This window comes from Syngnathoides biaculeatus, chromosome 2, assembly GCF_019802595.1.
Source record: "Syngnathoides biaculeatus isolate LvHL_M chromosome 2, ASM1980259v1, whole genome shotgun sequence".
In the NCBI taxonomy this organism is placed as follows: Eukaryota; Metazoa; Chordata; class Actinopteri; order Syngnathiformes; family Syngnathidae; genus Syngnathoides; species Syngnathoides biaculeatus.
Genome location: NC_084641.1, coordinates 7448922 through 7470044, shown reverse-complemented (window position 1 = coordinate 7470044; position 21123 = coordinate 7448922). Strand labels below are relative to the sequence as shown.

The 21123-nt window shown below is 42.5% G+C and overlaps 1 protein-coding gene across 2 annotated transcripts; it reads left to right on the top strand.

Annotated features, from left to right (window-relative positions):
• The first annotated feature begins 391 nt into the window (after positions 1-391).
• atp7b (ATPase copper transporting beta) lies at positions 392-18909 on the top strand. 2 transcript variants are annotated; one of them, XM_061829883.1, is made up of 21 exons: positions 392-655; positions 3029-3761; positions 5317-5532; positions 7078-7241; positions 8149-8310; positions 8383-8456; positions 8895-9078; positions 9619-9852; positions 10538-10629; positions 10706-10833; positions 11856-12010; positions 12339-12473; positions 13425-13619; positions 13700-13882; positions 14709-14892; positions 15043-15183; positions 15255-15397; positions 15486-15689; positions 15770-15887; positions 17541-17643; positions 18735-18909. In XM_061829883.1, the coding sequence occupies exons 1-21, from the start codon at positions 506-508 to the stop codon at positions 18904-18906; spliced, it is 3870 nt and encodes a 1289-aa protein (XP_061685867.1). In that variant the 5' UTR covers positions 392-505; the 3' UTR covers positions 18907-18909. The 2 variants fall into 2 exon arrangements, with proteins under 2 accessions (XP_061685867.1, XP_061685875.1); XM_061829891.1 differs by lacking the exon at positions 5317-5532.
• The last annotated feature ends 2214 nt before the right edge of the window (positions 18910-21123 follow it).

The window sequence follows — 21123 nt, the reverse complement described above, 5'->3', positions numbered from 1 at the left end:
TTTTTTTTTTTGGTGTGTGCTTATTTTTCTGACTATTTTTATACTATACATTTTAAAACTGCTGTATTGTACTCCTTTGTCAAAATATACTGTACTTGCTAATTGTTAAACGCAAGATGTAAAATGGTCATAATGACGGATTTTGTCCCCCCCCCCCCCCCCCCATGGTTTCTCAGTTTATAATCTCCACTTTGGTTAAGTGTTCTGAAATTTAAAAATTAAAGCCTCATAAAATAAGTAGGCAGGACATTGATGCTATTTTTTTTTTTTAATTTTAAATCTCTAAAGTAATCCCCATGTGCTTCAATCTGAGATTTTTGAGATGGCGATGAACCAGCTGGTCAATGATATAAAACCGCCTAACCGCGGAAGTAATGCCTGAGGACGTTGACCACACTGAACCGGAGCGTCGCTCTTATCTGCACCGCCGCAAACTCCGCAATCGCTCGGACACGGTTGCGGACTTTTGCCCTCTCTCCATAACATGTAAAGACACGGCACCGGCATGCAGCGCCAGATCACCTCGGACATGTTCGTCTCCAAGTCGCCCAAAAGTCAGGCCAAGTATGACTCCGCAGAGCAGATGTGTATGGTGGAGTGTAGTTGCGAGAAGGAGCGCCCATATTGCGTGCAAACGTCTGAGCCCCAAGTGCAGGTAGGCCTGATCACGTTATCGCCTTAAGACCTCCGAACTGGTTTCAAAACACTTTTTAATTGACACCCCCCCCCCCCCCACATCGCCGTTTCAGAATAGAATAGGTTAGAAGACCTTTATTGTAATGTACGGCGGAGATATTGCGTTGTAGGCGAGCCAGGCACCTCCATGTTTGCGTTGACAAAGTAACTAAAATTGAATAAAGACTTTCACAAATGTAAAAGGTACATGTAAAACCTGATCGTAAACGTGACGTCACACTCACTTTTTTGGAGTCGCAAACAGCTCACAAATACTCGAATTCAAATTAGTGGGGAGAAAAAACTATATCGGTCTATATGAGAGGAAGATGGTTATCACAACTATTACTTACGATGACTTTCTGTAAATTGTATTTTTGTACACATTAATAAGTGTATATATTTTTATACTTTGTACATTTAGTGGATGTATAGTGGATTGTGCCCTACATTAACTGCATGAATATATGAAGATGTAAAAGAAATGTGTGTATTAATATTTACAAACTATTGCAGCAACGCCATCGAAGCTTCAAGGTGAATCAGTAGCAGTTTTTCATCGGGTTGACGACGGCTTCAATTGTGTTGTTCTCTGCCATGTGCAGCTGACACATAGCGTTAAACATCAGCTGTCTTAACAGCACCTCACTCGTTGGCACACTAGTAGACACAAATATTTGACTGGGACTATGCCACCTCTATACACTATCTCTATTCTCCAATGATTATTTCAGCAAAAACGTGAAAATAAGAATATTTAAGGCCTGACAATAGCAAGAGGTTTATTGAATGGATGCCAACGAGTCATAATTCAAGGTGCTGGTATTTCATCTTTCGCTGAGCTCATTTTAATCTGGAGTCTGAATACACTTACTGTTTATCACCTTGGACACAAAAAAGGTCTTAATTGAAAAAGGAAAAAAATATAATGGAAAACTGTGTGTGCACTGATCGCGAGCACAATTCACTGTTGTGATGTACCCATTGTGGATGGATGTTGCTGAATCTGAGCAGTGGGGGTCATTAGGATGTGCAAAAGAGTGTGGTGGCACAGGGCGGCAGACACGTGTAAAAATGGTTGCCAATTTTAAATAAAGATAAATAAATAAAGCTATACCACCCGTTGTTTTTTTTTTACTGGCTATGATGGGTGAAAAAAGTTTGGTGTCGTTGCCCTCTAGGAGTCTGGGGGGGGGGGGTCATTCAAGCCATCACCACCATTAAGTCTGACTGTGGTTTGTTTACACCAATTTGATCTGCACTTTGGACAGTAAAAGAGTCCTTTTGAACCTCACAGACAGCACCAGTATTTGCCATTTAATCAGCTGTACTGCTAAGCAAAGAGGACACAAGGGGGGGCTGCAGCGTTTAAACCCCCGTAGATGGATTCAGCGCACTATTGCTGCTGTTGAAATAACTTTTGCCTTATGTGGAACTCATGTACTCGCATGTAATGGAGCCCAGCAAAATCAATACATGCTATAAGCATTTTCTGACCTGTCATTTGCTCACAATCTGGCTATGGAGTTGACTTTCAGCCCTTTGTTGTGCTGCTTACTGACTTTAAGCAGTCACGTTAGAAATCATGTGAATCACTGGTCATGTGGCTTTAAAAGTTCCTTTTGGATAAAGGTGGGGGGGGGGGGCACCTTTACCACAGAAGTGTGTTTTTTTTTTTTAATTTTAAGAATAAAAAAACAAAATGATTTGGTTTTTCAATCCCCGGAAGGGGCAAATCCAGCAAATATGTAAGGAGGACAGAGGTGGGTGAGGCTAAAAATTGAACTCATTTTAATACTTTAATATTTAAAAGTAAATAAATATGACTCAAGGAATAGTAAAAAAAAAAAAGTCCTCCAAATAACAATGCAAAAAAAAAAAATGCAAAAATGATTAGACCCCACTATGTTTTGTGCGGCACAGTGTCTCAGCTGGAAAGCGTTGGCCTCACAGTTCTGAGGTCCTGTCTGGAGTTTGCATGTTCTCCCCGTGCCTGTGACGTTTTTCTACAGGTACTGTGGGTCCATCCCAACTTCCAGAAATGAGCATGTTAGGTTGATTGATGATTCTAAATTGCCCATCGGTGTGAATGTGATTGTGAATGATTGTTTGTTTATCTGTTTATCTGGGTGGTGACCACTTTAGGGTGGACCCCACCTCTCACTCAAAGATAGCTGGGATAAACTCCAGTACGCTTGCAACCCTACTGAGGATAAGTGTAACGGAAAATGAATGAATGAATGCAAGTTACCTTTATTTTCTTTTTCCTATTTTAACTGCTTATGAGAAAGAAAAGTTCAAACACTGATTAATTGGGACTGAGCTTAATGGTGCTTGTCTGTTCTCTTTCCAGCAAGGCCTTGACAACTTGGCCTATGAGTATGGCAGCCAAAGTGACCTCTGCCCGTCAATCAAAACCTCCGCAGAAACGTTTAAACTGCTGGGGCTGGCCCCAGAGCATCCGAGCCACGGCATCGTAGAGAGCAGGATCTCCGGGCTGAGCGGAGTGCAGGCTGTCAGTTCTGCATCCCCGAGGCGGATGATCAAGGTGGACTACTTAAGCTCTGTGATCACAGCCGCAGAGATCGCCCTGGAGCTGCGCAGGATCGGCTTCCATGTGGAATCAGGGGTGTGGATCAGGGTAGATGGCATGCACTGCCAGTCTTGCGTGCAGTCCATTGAGCAACATGTCGGCACTCTGCGAGGGGTTACGCATGTTCGCGTCTCACTCGAAGAAGGCACAGTGCTGGTTGCATTTCAACCACTTCACATCACTCAAGAAGACCTGAGAGACAAGATTGAGGATATGGGGTTTGGGGCTACTTTACTGGCTGATGATCCATCTCGCGCCATCAGCCACTGGCGGGGCGATACAACCCAAGTAGTGACTGTTTGGATTGGAGGAATGACCTGTAGTTCATGTGTACAGTCAATAGAGGGGAGGATCTCTCAGATGATGGGGGTCCACTCCATGGAAGTATCACTAAAAGACCAAAAGGGAACAATTACCTTTGACCCTGGCCTCACAGGGCCTGAGCAGCTCAGGGTAGCTATCGAGGATGTGGGCTTTGACGCATCACTCCAAGGTAGGTTCACTACAAAACGAGGTTTCTGTTTAATGCAAAGGAGTGAATATACTGTATATACTTGAATTGAATCTAATTATTAGACACTACTTGTTGATTCTAATGAAACAGAAATTAATCTAATGTCTTATTGGTAAGAACACCAACTGATTTTGTATTACTATTGTATCAATATTACAAGTGAAATTTGAGTTGTACTTTGTCATTGCTCATTTTATTGTAGTTATTTGCTTGAGCATAAAACAATGCAGGTACTTTGGCCCCACGACAGGTCCGGCAAAAATCTAGTTTAGTCTAGTATTGACAGAGCAGTACCAATCGACTATGAGAGTATGTCTCTCGGCTTGCTTGGAAGCGCCCCGGGATCCCTCCGGAAGAGCTGGAAGAAGTGACTGGGGAAAGGGAAGTCTGGGTATCCCTGCCAAAGCTACTTACCCCGCGACCCGACCTGGAAAAGCGGTAGATGATGGATGGAAAGATGGATGAATGGAGTATCGATCGATGAGCTCTGATTTTGAATTTGGTGATAGTAACCCTAACCTATAGCATGCAGGCTGAAAACTGCCCTGTTAAGGAGTTCAATTTGGCCTACAGGATGAATTTGAAAGTGAAAATTATACTGTTGTGACACTGCAGTGATGTGGCACGTTAGTAGTACTATAAATAAAATTATAACCCACACCTGTGGATGATAAGATAATAAATGGTGCGTTCTTTAGAATGAACTTTGGGTTGTTGTTAAAGATTTGAAAAAAGGATAGTTCAGTCCATATTAAGATTATCCTAATGTACCGGTAATTTTTCGTCTCACCCACATGACATAGATTTAGGTTATATGTGGCCTCTAACTACAATGACTTCTACCCCCCCCCCCCACCACCACCACCACCACCCCCTTTACCTTTGCATTAACCTGCTGCAAAAGTTACATCCTAATTCATTGGCTGCACCCTGAGGATACATCCAATCCAATTTATTGCTGAAATGGCTACGAGGCACCTACAAAACAAAAAAAAAAGTGTCAACCCATGACTCATACGTTTCCACCCTTACTCTTATGCTTGCTGCCTACATATTAACGACACTGTACTAATTAGGCAGGATCCAAAGCAAAAGTGTCTGAATACCGCAGTCAACAAGAATCAAAAACAGGATGCATGAGAACTGAATGAGCAACATTTTGCATTGATATTCTACTTTAAAAAGCTAGTGCAAGATGGAATGTGTTGAATGTCAGAGCCAGTCACCCTTACGTCGGCCTCACATCGGCTACCATAGAAACAAAGCAGCCATGTACACTCCAGTGTGACGAGAAGGGCTCTTCTGGGGGACTTTCTTCTAGGATTAACATCATCAGAAAGCTTTCCACGAAGTGGAATTAACTTCAGCAAGGTCAATCACAGTTTAAAATTTTGCACAGACGTGAAGATTTCCTTGGTTTCAAGTTTAATTTGGTATTCCAAGTAAGATAAAAGATGATTGATGTTGAACTTTTAGATGTGAAAACGAAGACATGTATTAAGCCTCAACTTATGGCCATCTTTCTGCTTATCAGAACCAGTCCAGACTCAAGAAGTGGCCGTTAACTATGAACTGTCTGACCTGTCGAACTGGTCATGTAAAAGAGAACAAAGCACTGGCACCGTTTGTCATTCCACCCCTACAAGCCAGCAGGCCAGCACTAAAGAGCAAAAGTGCTTCATCAGCATCAAGGGGATGACTTGCGCCTCGTGTGTAGCCAACATTGAGAAGAACCTGCTAAAACACCAGGGTGAGTTCTGTGATGATGAAAGCAACAACAGCAAAAAAAAAAAAAAAAAAAAAAAAAGAGGGTGGGGGACAAACTTGCCCAGTGTGACACAAATTTTCACTTTGGAAAACAGAACAAGAAATTAAAAAAAAGACATTGTAAAGCACTCCCGATATGATTTTAGCTGTATTACATTTTGTGTGACTCAGTCTAAAATCAGAGAGGTTAAGGTGTGTGTTGGTGTTTGTGGGATAGATGAAGAGGATTTTATCTTCACATGGTTTACCTGGTCTAATCCGCCAAAGTGCTCATGACAACGTCTATAGATAATAAGGAGAACAGATAAAGTGTGTTGTGAGGCTTTTTGGTAGATTGTGGTGATGGATGGATGCAAAGACGCAGGTAGTAGGCTGGATTTTTTTGTTAACAGTCATGTAAAATGTTATTGGGCTGTTTGAAGGACATACATTTGCAACTACCAGGTTTGTTAAGGCAGTAAAAGAGGGATAATTGCACAAATAAATTTGTTCATGAAACCAAAGCTACAATCCACTACAGTATATGCAGTCTATCTTGACTGAAGCCAATTGATGTGACTGATGATTGCAGAAAAGTATGTCAGTATAAATATTTTGAAAGGCTAGAAACGTGCAAAGACTGAGAACAATTTGGTCACGAATTGTTGAGATACAGCTTGAGTCTGTTTTTCAACTTCTAGGCTGGTCAGATTTTTTTTGAGCAGGTCAAAAACAGAGTCGCTTTGTCATAGCAGCAAACCACATGAGGACAAACTGTAACTATCAAATGCCATCTTTGGCTATTTGATGGAATTCACAGTTACTTTGTAGTAATTTATTGGCCCATTTCTAGCACCACTGGATCGTGCAATCATGCTATGGCTGCAGCTTGAAAAAAATGGGGAAAATTAATTCACGTCAGAACATAAAAGCTGAAATCTGAATGGACAAAAAAAAAAAATCTACACATAATGTAAATGACTGGAAGCTTGTCAGCCAAGACACATACTATCAAATGAAGAAAAAGACTTGGAAACATATATATGTATAGCATTAAAAATGTTATGTATTTTTATCATATTATATATATATGCCCTGCAATTGGCCAGCAACCAATGTGTACCCCGCCTACTGCTGAAGGATTGCTGGGATATGCTGCAGCACTCCCGTGACCCTTGTGAGAATATGTGTCTCAGATAATAGATGGATATTATATATATTATAGTGACTATTAATGGTAAATAATTGATAGTTTGGTCAATTTGCCTATCTAGGTCAGTGCTTTTGATAGTGTGTAACACAGTCTTAAGATCTTGAAGGCTGCAATGACTGCAATTTTTATACTGTACCTTTTGTTGGGTTTCATGCAGGGAAATCCACCACAGCAACAAATACAAAATGTTAATGTGTTTTGGATTAAAATTGTGATTTTTTTGTTGTTGTTGTTGTTTATACTTCTCAGCCAACATTACAGTTAGAGTAATTTTCATCTTAATTTTTAATTAATACTTTCACCAGGATGGACAGTGACTTGACTTTTCACCTGCAGGAATCATCTCGGTTTTGGTGTCGCTGATGGCCGGAAAAGCGGAGGTCAAATATGACCCTGACTTGATAGATGCTCTTGCTGTGACTCATCTCATAGAGGACTTGGGTTTTGGTGCCAAGGCCATCGAGGACAACACAGTCACACACGGAAAACTGGATCTCACTGTGAGTTGATTTAAAACACCAACAACCATAAAATAAAATAATATTAATGTACTGAAAATACAGAAGAATGGTTTCATAATGTACATACAGTATGTAAAAAAATATGTTGTCAAGGAATATTCTTTCTTTTTTTTTAAAGTGACATCAAAGCACATATTTTTGTGGAATAGTTCAATGTATGTGTGGCAAGTTGGGCATTTTATTAGCTCATGTACAGGTAATCCATCTGTCCATCCATCCATCCATTTTCCGATCCTCTTATCTTTCACAAGAGTTCCGGGTGTGCTGTGGCCTATCCCTGCCATCTTCAGGCAGGACGTGTGGTACACCTGAAATGGTTGCCACCCAATCGTATAGCACATACTGTATAAAGAAACACCAGTTTGCACTGACATTCACACCTACGGGCAATTCAGAGTTTTCAGTGAACCTACATGCATGTTTTTGGGATGTGGGAGGAAACCATAGTGCCCAGAGAAAACCCAACCAGGCACAGGAATAATATGCAAACTCCACACAGGCGGGGCTGGGAATTGAAATCTGGTCCTCAGAACTGTGACGGAGACGCTTTCAACAGTCGTCCTTGATGCCACCAAATAATATTTCACTTGTGAAATGATTTTCTCAGTCAACATTGAAAAACAAATTAAACAAAAATCAAATTGACCTCGATGATGACTGAACAACTGTCTCTTTACGTGCGACTGACAGTTAAAAAAAAAAAACAATGCCATGAAAATGCATAGCTGGAGAATAACTGACCCAAAACAACAAAGGACTATCAGACATGGAGAAAAAAGGTGGCATGTGTGTTTTTCTAAACTTCCCAAAAAATGCAATGGCTTTTTCTTCAGCCCATTTCAGCTGCTTTTACAGTTGTAATTTATATCCTTCGCTTGACTTTCAGATAACTGGAATGACGTGCACTTCCTGTACCCACAATATTGAGTCAAAGCTCAGCTCAACCAAAGGGATCATTGGTGCCTCGGTGGCCTTGGGAACCAAAACAGCGAACATCCAGTTTGATCCAGATGTGCTGGGAGCTCGAGATATAATCATGATAATTCAGGTGAAATATGCAGAACCCTTTCCTCTGACATCTTCTTCACCTCTATGTTGAGGTTGCGTTCTTTCTCTCTAGAGCCTTGGTTTCGATGCCCATGTGAAGAAGTCAGGATTCAAAAGTAATCTCGATCACAAAGAAGAGATTCGACAGCAAGTATCTGGTCCCAGCATATTTTTAAAAAGTTAAAGCTCATTTTAAAAGGAAAACACACACACACACAAACACACAGACATGGGGGGACGGTGGGCGACTGGATAGAACATCTCACAGTTCTCAAGACGTTAGTTCAAGTACTCCAGTTTCCTCCTACATCCCAAAATCATGCACGATAGGTTCATTGAAGATTCTAAATTGCCCATAGGTATGAATGTGAGTGTGAGTAGTTGTTTGGTTATAGGTGCCCTGCAATGGGTTGGCATCCAGGTTAGGGTGGACCTGCCTCCTGGTTGCAGTTAGCTGGGATAGGCTCCAGCATACCCGTGACCCTAGTGTGGGTAAGCGGTGTAGAATACGGATGGAAGGACACACAGCATATACACTGTATGTTTGTTTGTGTATGTGTGTGTGTTTGCTTTTGTTGGGCGCAGATGGAAGACCTCTTTCCTGCTCAGCCTGGTGTTTGGCCTGCCTGTCATGGGCCTCATGATTTACATGATGGTGATGGACAGTCAGCACCAGGAGCATGGAGGCTCCATGCCGGAGGAACAAAACCTGCTGCCTGGCCTCTCAGTCCTAAATCTGACTTTCTTCCTGCTTTGTACGCCTGTCCAGGTGCTCTTCTTACCTTTTACCCTTATTAAAATCATTCTCAAAGCGTATTATGCATGACACTAGTGACAAGCAGGCATCTCGATTCAAACTGCCATTAATGTGACAAGGACTTGTGCTATTTTTTTCAAGTCCAACACATTATAGGCATCAAGTACAGTTCACTTTTTTATCTTTTAAGTGAAATACATTTGTATTTAATCTTTTAAAAATGTTCATTTTTAAATATTGTGAACACAATTTGTAATTTTCATGTGCAATACATTTTAATGGAATCATGAAGTACAGTTTTTATTTCTCTATATTTAAGCGCAGAGTTAATGTGCAAAGTATTATAATGCTGCAGTGCCTTACAATATTAATGCTTTTTAGGAATATCACCTCCACTTTGTTTTTGCTGAACATTTATGCCTACTATGCTTTATTCATCATGAGTCATGTACAGTACTTGGAAATCTTCTAAGGTCATTCTTGGAATAAGAAGCTCGAGACCACTGGTCTACATTTTTTTTCAAATTGACATCCTGCCTCGTTTCCCACCAGGTCTTCGGAGGCCGGTACTTCTATATCCAGGCATATCGCGCTTTGAAACATGGGACAGCCAACATGGATGTCCTTATTGTGCTGGCTACCTCAATTGCTTACATCTACTCTTGCGTGGTACTCATCGTTGCCATGGCAGAAGGAGCCAGTCAGAGCCCAGTCACATTTTTTGACACACCACCGATGCTCTTTGTGTTTATTGCACTGGGGCGATGGCTGGAGCACTTGGCCAAGGTAGGAAATAAATTGTCCAGTTAATATAAGCATGGGATTCACGCTATTCGCAGGGAGTAAGGTTAGGGTTAGGGTTATTGTGAGAATCCACAAATAAGCGACACTACCCTACTGTAATCCAACAAAAATGCTTTTATAGTGCAAGCCAAGCATATATGGGTCACCCAAGTCTGAGTGGGATGGCTCAGTGTATGAGTGGTTAGTACATCCATCATACAGGTCCAAGGTTGGGGGTTGGAATCCAAGTTCCAAGTTTGCAGGTTGACCCCATATCTAAGTGGACTTCCGACAGATATTTTGGCTTCCTGTCACATTCCAAAAACATGCATGTTAGGTTAACAGATGCTGTTCAAGTCAATGTGGTTACCTTTTAGCTGATAAAATGAAACAATCATCAAACGATGTGGAACCTTGTGACCATATAAAGATTAGATCAGGTTATCTGAGAAAAAATAATACATACACTGTATGACAAAGTCCTCTGGGTACAAGCCAAAACAGTAAAGGATTTCACAGTTGTTTGAAGAGGAGACTCCACTACATTTCCTCTTGTTACCTGTAAAGCTCAACGTCAGGAAATAGATCAGCTTTTCTTGTTATCTCTTGTTTGTAAAGATCAAAATTCTAAATTTGGTACTAAAACAATCAATCAGCCCTAACACACTAGTTGCTTCTTCATCATTAGAGTAAAACCTCTGCGGCTTTGGCCAAGTTAATGTCACTGCAAGCCACTGATGCGACTGTCGTCACCATGGGACCTGACCACTCCATTATTAGGTGAGACTTAAGCATGCAGCTAAAAAATGTCACAGGACTTGAGTAAGTTGTTTCATATTGCTTTGCTTTTCCTCAGTGAGGAGCAGGTGCTGGTGGAGTTGGTGCAACGGGGCGACGTTGTGAAGGTGGCCCCAGGAGGGAAGTTTCCCGTAGATGGGAAAGTGATTGAAGGAAGCTCAATGGCAGATGAGTCTTTAATCACAGGTACTTTACTATTTAATACAAAGAAATTAAAAAAAAAAACTGTTTCATCATAATAGGGGTGAGCACATTTACTCCACAGTCAAGAGATCCAGCGGACTCACTATTGAATAATCTCTGTGCGGTATGTCCTTTATTGGCTATTTTCAGTTCCATCCCATATTCCTAAAAAACTCTTCCTGGTTAATTAAAGACTAAATTTCCCTTGGAAGCGATTAAAAGTGAGAATGTTTGTTTGACTGTGCACGTGTACCCTGCACTTTATTGGCGATCAGTCCAGGGTGTATCCATTCATTGGTCAGCAGGAAGAAGCTTCAGTTACATAAAACCCGAATGACCACAAGAGGTATTAGAGATTGGATGGATGGACTCTTCAAGATCTTGAACTCTGTTACCTGATAGAAAAATTGTAAAATGCCCAGGAGAAAATTTAAACAGCTTCATCCAGCAATTCACTTGTAAGTTATTGATGAGGGACAAGTAAATGACATATTTAACCGCTGCAGCTCATTCAGAATACTGCAACTTGGGTTCTGATCAGAATAAAGAGGTCATAACATACTCCTACAATTCTAAAGTCTTTCCAGTCAGCTTTAGAAAATATTTCAAAGTTCTGCTACAGGTCTAAAAATCACAAAACACTTGAGGTCCTGAATTCATGAAAGAAATGCTGATAGAATATAAACTCAGTAGGCTTTTGAGATCAACATACTCATATCAAATCGTGGCAAACATGGCCAAGCAGCATTCAGCTATTATGCCGTACACAAATGGAATAAGTTGCCAACAGAAGTGACAGCAGCACCAAGTGTCAATGTTTTTAAGTCCAGGTTAAAAACTTCTTTTTTCTCATGCTTTTTAGAACATTTTCACTTCTAAACATTATTTTTTGCACTGTACATTGTATTAATTGTGCGTTTTCTCTTTGTTTTAAATGCTTATTGGGTTTTTTCCCCTTTTGTTTTTAATGCTTTTAATCATTCAAAGCACACTGACTTACCTTGTGTAGTGTTTCCTTACATCAGGTGAGCCGATGCCTGTCAACAAGAGGGTGGGTAGCCCGGTGATTGCTGGCTCGATCAACGCTCATGGTGGTCTTCTTGTGGAGGCCACCCACGTCGGTGCAGAGACCACGCTGTCACAAATCGTCAAACTTGTGGAGGAAGCCCAAACATCTAAGGTTTGTCAACATACATTCTTGAGTGTATCTTAATCATAAGTGAGTGATTTTCCCCAAATATGTAAGTCCGTTTAAACAAATTTTATTCTTGCAAGAAAATTAGATAGCGTGTAAGGGAATCTAGAGAGTGACTGATACCAAAAGACCAAGAACACTGTTCATGCAGAAGTAGGAGAACGCAGGGGGGCACTTTGCTCACACACGCAGTAGCTACTTGCGCAGTTAATGGCCTGCAAGTAGTGCCCAAAGTAGACTGCAAGTGTGTGTCTGTCTCTAAATTTCTTGCGTTAGTGAAGCTAAATCTCTCTCTGCTCTTTGATATCTGCAGGCTCCCATTCAGCAGTTTGCTGACCGACTCAGCGGATACTTCGTCCCCTTCATCATTGTGGTCTCTCTGCTAACTCTGGTGGCGTGGCTCTCCGTTGGCTTTGTCAATTTTGACATTGTGAGAGAGAACTTCCCGGTGGGTGTGGCTCCCTGCATAATTAACTTGCAATGGTGGGAAGAGGATGTATAAAGTGCAATTACTTATGAAGGATTTTCAGGAATCTGTTCTTTTTGTGTCTATTTTTTATTATTTTATTCCATTTATTTGAACACAAGTACAGAATCTCTTCTTTATTATCCTTACATTGTAAAAACATAGGACGGTTACTTTTTTCAAGCTGTGTGAATAAAGATTAAAAAAAAAATCTATATAGGAACACAGAAAGTCATCCACAGATGAGGTGTTGGTTGGTTGGGACACGGGGGTCTTATAAAGTAGAGAAAAAAAACTGAGACTGCAGTGACATGGAAGAACGTGAACCAGAGCGCTTTAAAGACAGTAATGCAACTTTTTCAGAAAAGCACCACAGTTTATTCCCCATCTATGGCCTTAATCTTGAGAAATATTTGCTGTTGTCTGCTACAAGAAGGATTCAATGAACGCGTGGTCTTGTGCCACCTTCCTGGGTTTAAGAGTTCTCTAAATAATCAGAAAAAAAGATACAGAAATTGTGTATTTTTTGTGTTATCCTCAACTAATTTTGAATTTTTAGAGTCAGCACACAACATGAGCAAAGATATAGTAACACATTGTTTTGATAGGATAAAAACCTGAGCCAGCACTAGCAAGCTGTTAGTTTAAAACAAAAACAAGTTCATTTTGCCAAGTTGTTAAAACTGTTGTTGTAAATCATATGAAACCTTTTTTTAAAATGTTTATTACTTTAGAACCTAAGGCCATTTGAGAGCCTGTTTTTTTTCTTCAAGTTCTTACTCGTTTTTCTTTCTTCAAGTTCTTACTCAAGGCTAGTATTTTTTTCCACAACTCTGTACTTCTACTTAAGTAGAGTGTGAGTACTTTTGCCACCTCTGTTCGCATTTAGTACAAGCAAAGAGTATGTTACAGTTCATGGTATGTTCTTCGCAGGGTTATAACGCCAACATATCCAAGGCCGAAGTCATCATCCGGTTTGCCTTTCAGGCGTCCATCACTGTTCTTTCTATTGCATGCCCTTGTTCTCTGGGCCTGGCCACCCCGACAGCAGTCATGGTGGGCACTGGGGTGGGAGCGCAGAGTGGGATCCTCATCAAAGGAGGCGAACCACTGGAGATGGCCCACAAGGCAAATCATATCTAAAGTGCCCTCAGTCCGTGTCCTACAAGAGAATTAAGACACTAACATGACTCACACTCTTCCTTCAGATTAATGTGGTGATGTTTGATAAGACGGGCACCATCACTAATGGAGTGCCCCAGGTGACGCGAGTCTTGGTGCTGTGGGAGATGGCCCGCATGCCTCTGAGAAAGATCCTGGCGGTGGTGGGAACAGCAGAGGCCAGCAGTGAGCACCCACTGGGCATTGCAGTTGCCAAACACTGCAAAGGAGTGAGTTTTTGTTCTTTGCCGTAGTTTTTCCAAGTCAATAGTATTTATGCAATGCCAATTCAATACAGACGTTATGTCAAGGCAACTACACTCGTCCCTCCACAAAGAAAACCAACTGAACCCATCTGAACAAACACTTGGCAAAAGAAGCAAGGAAGCTCAAAGTAGGAAACCTCAAACAAAATCCAGTCTCGGTGGAGTGATCGTCTGTTTTGGCCCATTTGTCTTTGATGGAAAGAGAATAGAGTGAGAAAACGGGATGGAATGGTTGGAATGGGACAACGAATATGGCACAACAGCCGTATCAACACTAGTAATGGTCCCAGAGTTACAGTAATACTGGTGCGCCACCAACAGTATCGTCGCTGACCTAACCACCCCTGTTGACAACTCGGCAAACATGCAACAGCACTGAGGCTGTCACACCACCAGAATCATTGATCAACAACCACAAGGAAGAGAGAGAAAGCCAAAGAAAAGCACTTTAATAACATAAGAGGTGGAAAGGTGAGGAGACAACAACACAAATTACAATAGCTGTATCCATAGTAATAGCTGTGATGTTAAACTGACGTTAATTAGATGGGTAAAAAGAAGAGAGGAGTAAGGAAAGCTCAGTGCATCAAAAAGCATCACTTGGCAGTCTAGTGTGAAGGCAGCATAAAACTAAGAGCTGAGCCAGGACATGCCTGAATCAACCTGTGAGTCTGCTTTATCAAAAAAGGAAAGTTTTAAGTTTAGTCCTTGAAGATTGTTCCACATGAGAGGATTCTAAAGGCACCACCTTCCATCCTACTTAAGTGACAGTCGTTGTTCACGTGTACAGGAGCTGGGCTCGGATGTCCTGGGTTACTGCCAAGACTTCCAAGCAGTGCCTGGCTGCGGGATCAGCTGCCGGGTTTCCAACGTGGATCACCTGCTCCCACAGCGGAGTCAAGAGGGGTTCCTGTTGCCTGGATCATCCACGGATGAGAGCAGCCTTGTTGGGGCCGCAGAGATATCAAATGCAGGTGTGTTATCTTGCAGGTTGAATGAGTCACAAACTTCACAAAAGCTGTTTTTAATGTTTTCTTATATTTTTTTTCTGTTGTCATTTTAATACGTAAGAACTTCATGTCTGCCTACTTTGAATATCACTCATTTTCTTACCACGCATCCAGGTGAGGTTTTGTGTTACTCTGTCCTGATCGGGAATAGAGAATGGATGCGGAGGAATGGCCACCATGTTGGAGCAGACGTTGATGCCGCCATGTCAAGCCATGAGGCAAAGGGGCAGACGTCTATACTCGTGGCCATAGATGGTGAGCAAAAAAAAGAACACGGTTAGAGGTATTATGAGGAGGTGCACCCATCCATTGTTTACTGTATGCAGGAGTACTGTGCGCCATGATCGCCATTGCAGACACAGTAAAGGCCGAGTCAGCCTTGGCCGTGCACACACTTAGAAGCATGGGGATCCAGGTGGTCATGATAACAGGGGATAACAAACGCACAGCTAAAGCCATCGCTGCACAGGTGAATGAGTGTACTGTGATGAGTCTGGAAAGTACTGAACATTTAACACCCACATCCTTTTACATTAAGGTGGGTTTGTCCTCCATAGGTAGGAATCGGGAAGGTGTTTGCAGAGGTGCTACCTTCACACAAGGTGGCCAAAGTGCAGGAGCTCCAGGAACAAGGCTTGCATGTGGCCATGGTTGGAGACGGCGTCAACGATTCCCCCGCCCTTGCTCGGGCTGATGTCGGCATCGCCATCGGCACAGGCACTGACGTGGCAATCGAAGCAGCAGATATAGTTCTTATCCGAGTGGGTGGTGTGCTGTTTGCACTATCTTCACATGTCATGATGTCTGTTGCTAGCATGACCCGACTGTGTGTGTTCCGCAGAATGACCTTCTCGATGTAGTTGCCAGCATCGAGCTGTCAAAGAAGACCGTGCAGAGGATACGGATAAACTTTTTCTTTGCGGTTATCTACAACCTTGTCGGAATACCCATTGCTGCAGGTGAGCACTTACTTTTATGCTATGACATAAGGGATAAAGGACAAACTGCAAATTACCCTTCAGTGATACATTGACATATGTTGAATTTATCCCTCTCCCGAAGCTAATACATCCATCCATTTTCTTTGCCGCTTATCCTCACGAGGGTTGCGGGGAGTTCTCGAGCCTATCCCAGTTGTCAACGGGCAGGAGGTGGGGTACATACTGAATTTGTTGCCTTCAGTCGCAGAGCACATAGAGACAAACAACAGTCGCACTCACAATCACACCTGAGGGAAATTTGGTGTCTCCAACTAACACATGTTTTGGGGATGTGGGAGAAAACCAGAGTGCCCAGAGAAAACGCATGCAGATACGGGGAGAACATGCAAACTCCACAAAGGCGTGGCCGGGAATTGAACCCTGGACAAACACAGCACTTGATTGGTGCCAGGAGATCATTGTAGATTCAAGTTGGGAGTTCTCCTTACGTGTTTTTTTTTTTTTTTTTGGTTCAAAATAGGATTTGCACAATGAGCTTCCATTGGGTGTATGAAAGTTTATTTCCATTGCGCCAGATCAACCATGATCATGACCATGATGGGGTGTGGCCACCTCAAGTGAAGTTGTGCTGCAAAGACTGAGTGAGAGGAGGTTCCCCTAAATTCTTTTGGGTTTCTCTTATCCATTACACCAGCGAGGATTGGATCCTTTCCTTTCCTTTCCTTTGGTTGATGGAAAGCCCTGTCTTTCTCTTTCTCGAGTCAATTCCCCACTTAATTTCTCATTTGTGCATCTCTGTCCAGGAATAGACTAGAAGTAGTGAGGATGGTTAAGTCTGATCAAAGTAAAATGATAATTCTATCAAGTAAAAAGACCCATGTCATTTATTTCATTTTGATGTTCTTTTATCAGCTTTGCAGGTTCATTTAGGTTGAAAATGTCCCTTTTCAAGCTATTCCAGTTGGTATTTTATGCTTAGCAAATGAAAGGGTTCTCTTTAACATTCAATATATAAATAAACTTTTGCTCTGATTGAATTTCTGCATTAATTTGGTTATGGAAAACACCTTTGCTCTGATTGGTCCTTGCCGATATCACAGCATCTTGTGGCGGCCAAGAAATACTTCACTCTGAGATCTACCATTCCGACGCAAAATTCATCAAGCATTTAATTGTGAGACCCGTATAGAAGAAAACTGATTGCGGACATGCTTTTTTTTGGATTGTGCTCGCCATCCGCTTCCTTGCACTATAATTGAACGTGTGCGTATGGTTTTGGTGACGATGAATCCAAGAGTCACTATTTCATCCCCAGTTAATTATAAATTTGACATTAAATACGTATTGTTGTAAAACAGAACATATAAAGGCTTCATAGAATGTACAGTGTTTGTATGGTTGGTATGACAGCTGAGACTCGCTTGCTTAAAACCCACAAATGCGGTGTTCCTGTAAAGCTGAGTGTACTATAAGGATTATTACTGTATGATCTTTTACATTTGAATACTTTTTATTAAAAAAAAAAAGATAATGGATGGATAGATAAATTTGAGATACCAGCAATTTGAGTGACAAGTATAGACACGGAATGAATTAAATTCCAAGGTCAAGGTACCATTGCATGCACCCTGGAGGTTGTACCTACTCAACCTTCTCATCTGTCCACTTTAGGAATGTTCATGCCTGTTGGTCTGGTACTCCAACCCTGGATGGGCTCAGCTGCAATGGCCACCTCATCCCTTTCTGTGGTCCTGTCCTCTTTGCTGCTCAGATTGTGAGTTGTGGTCTGTGATTATTTTGTGTGTGTGTGTGTGTGTGTGTGTGTGTGTGTGTGTGTGTGTGTGGTGTGTGTGTGTGTGTGTGTGTGTGTGTGTGTGTGTGTGTGTGTACCTGTGTGTTATTCCTCATGTGGAGTATGCATGTTCTCTTCATCCCAACCTCTTTCAAAGGTAAGCAGTATAAGGTGGATTGATGGATGGATGGATGGATGGATGGATGACCCAAATGATGTTTGGCACAAGTTTAGATTTAAAGCCATATTTTGTAATTTTTATCTTAGATAGAGAGATAATTGTCTGTATGGCCTGATCCTATTTATTATTAGAATATGCAATGTGCTAAATAGAATATGATTCAAATCTTTTGAAAAATCAACCCTCTTTGACCCCATCTAATGTCTTTAATTTAATTTTAACTGTTATTTTACAACAGAGCACAGCGCGACAAGAATACCCAATCAGACGCTGTAGAGGCAGGACGTGAAGTAGAGTCAGTCAATCATTTGCACATCCACATCTTTTTTTGTTTGTTTGTTTTTTGAGGACGTTTGTGATCACGAGTTTTGCAGGGGGCACCAGGCCGTATTATTTCACTTCGGTTAAGATCAGAAGTTAAAAAAAAACAGACTCGGACAGCTCTCTCTCACAGTGATTTTAATTGATTGTACATGACAGGGCGGCACGGTGAAGCAGCTGGAAAAGCATTGGCTTCCCAGTTCTGAGGTCCTGGGTTCAATCCCGGATCCACCTGTGTGGAGTTTGCATGTTCTCCCTGTGCCTGCGTGGTTTTCCTCCGGGCACTCCGGTTTCCTCCAATGTCCCAAAAACATGCAACATTAATTGGACACTCTAAATTGCCCCTAGGTGTGATTGTGAGTGCAGCTGCTTGTCTCGATAGGCCCTGCGATTGGCCGGCAACCAGATCAGGGTGTACCCCACCTCCTGCCTGTTGACAGCTGGGATTGGCTCCAGCACACCCCGCGACCCTTACCTGAGGGTAAGCGGCAAAGAAAATGGATGGATGGATGTACGTTACAGAAAATACAACATCCAACCATTTGCCAAATTATTGACCTGTTTCTTGCAGATACAAAAAAACCTCAGTGGAGCTATATGAGGCAAGAGCAAGAGGCCTGATGCGGAGCCTCCGGTCCTCACAGATCAGTACATATCCAAGACTAGAAGGCCACCGGCGCACTACAACTCCTTCCACTGGACCTTGGGAAGAGCACAGCACCAACGGCACACTCGTTTTATAAAATTGCGTTATATTTTTCTAAATAAATGCTTTCAAAGTAATGTTGTGTTGTGTGATACATCCATGAAAGCTGGCATATGCAGAAGAGAAAAACAGCGGAGCATTTTTATATCTGACTCACATTCAAAAGGATGTGGGTCAGTTTCCATTTTTATTTGCTCAAAAATATTTGGCCGGTTGACTATTTCAAATCCCCTCCCTTCTCCACACCGTTTATTCTCAGCAGACTACAGAGAGACAGACAACCATTATGACTCCCATTCACATTATAACTGAGTTGGAACTGAAGACACGCTGCCACCTCCAAAGCCAGGTAAATGTACCACGATAACATCAGTGACTACAGTATTTCAAATCCATTGTAGTGTGTAAAGCTAAAATAATCTGCTTCGGACTACTTCCTAATGTATGCCAATTCTTGATGAAAAATACAAGAGTATTTGTAATATGTACCATAATGGGAAACATATTGGTGATAATTAATTAAGACTGACTGATCTAACAACATCAAATTTATCAAAACCCCCAAGTTCTTGAAAAAAATCACGAGTGTGTAGATATTTGGGAATATTATGGGCTATATAAACAGTTATTCTGTATAATCAATGGAAGAGCATATCAATAAAGTTAATGCTTTAGAGGCTGGCACAGGGAGGTGACAACTAATGAATTATGCTTGTGGTGTCCTTATTTATGTTATTTAGAAATGTAGTGTATTTCTAAAGGTGTAAATCAAACTGACAAAATCATAAATCACACTGACATGATGCCTTACTGATTGAACCTGGTGAGCAGGTCAATAAGCCAATACAGTGTAGAGCTCAATGTGTTCAGTCACCTTGATTTAAAAAAAACAAAAAGCATAACACTGTATGCTATCTATACAGTTTATGATATCACGTGCTGTTTTTGTTGACCTATTAACATTGAACCATCAAAGAGAGCAAAATGTTTTCGTCATCAGATTTGTCAGTCACTTGTAAAAAACAAAAACAAATTCAGGTGGGGGACTCACTTATAGTCTTAACATGTGGAAAAATGTTAACAGTTCCGAGGTCTGAAGTTCAAATCCCAGCCCCACCTGTGTGGAGTTTGCATGTTCTCCACGTGTCTGCGTGGGTTTTCTCCGGGCACCCGGGTTTCCTCCCACATCCCCAAAACATGCAACATTAATTGTGTCATGCTCCTGGATTCCAGCCAGGGCTGGGCGTGGCCAGCTAATCTGAAGGTGCACACCTGCGCCTCATGACCTTTGATTAGACCCAGTACATATAGGACCCGGGGGACGACTATTACTCTGCTAGATCGTTGCTCTTCATGCCTCGTTCCCGCACTCCTGCTTTCTCGACTTCTGACCTCCGTGCACCGACCCACGCCTGTTCATTGACCACCCTCGTAAGCCCATTCGTACTGGTACTACGAATTGTTTGGACTGTCTACCTGATCTCAGACCTCGGACCGAATAAAGGTTTCCTCTGTACTCTCTGCTGTCTCTGGAGTCGTGCATTTGGGTCCACCCTTGAGCCCCGCATCGTGACAGAACGATCTAGCCAGAACATGGACCCAGCCGACTCTGAAGCCATTCGCCGTGCGCTGCAAGTGCAGGGCAAACGCCTGGGTGAGCAAGAGGCTGCTCTCCAGGGTATGACCCACCAGATCCAGGAGCTCTGCACCCAGCTGGAACCGTGGCTAGCCTCCCAAGCTAGCGCGGCCGCTCCTGTGTCTTTCCGTGCCACCATCCCTCCGCTCTCTCGACCAGAGCGGTTCTCCGGCGACTCCGGTAACGTCAAGCACTTCCTGGCGCAGTGCGATCTCCACTTTGAGCTGCAAGCGTCCGCTTTTCCCACGGACCGCTCCCGGATCACCTTCGTCATTTCCCACATGACAGGGAGGGCGGAGGCATGGGCCACCGCCGAGTGGAGCCGTAACTCGGAGACCTGCCGCTCATGGGCGAGCTTCGTCTGCGCGCTCACCCAGGTGTTCCAGTACGCGGCTCCGGAACGCCAGGCGGCGTCCTCGCTCATGACAATTCGCCAGGGACGTCGTCTACGCCATTGAGTTCCGGATTCGGGCTGCCGAGAGCCGCTGGAATGAGGAAGCCCTCCATGACGCGTTTTACGAGGGACTGTCCCCACAGATTCGTGGTCACCTCGTGGCCATGGATCTTCCGCCTTCGCTTAACTCCCTCATCGCATTGGCCCTCAAGGTGGACCAGCGC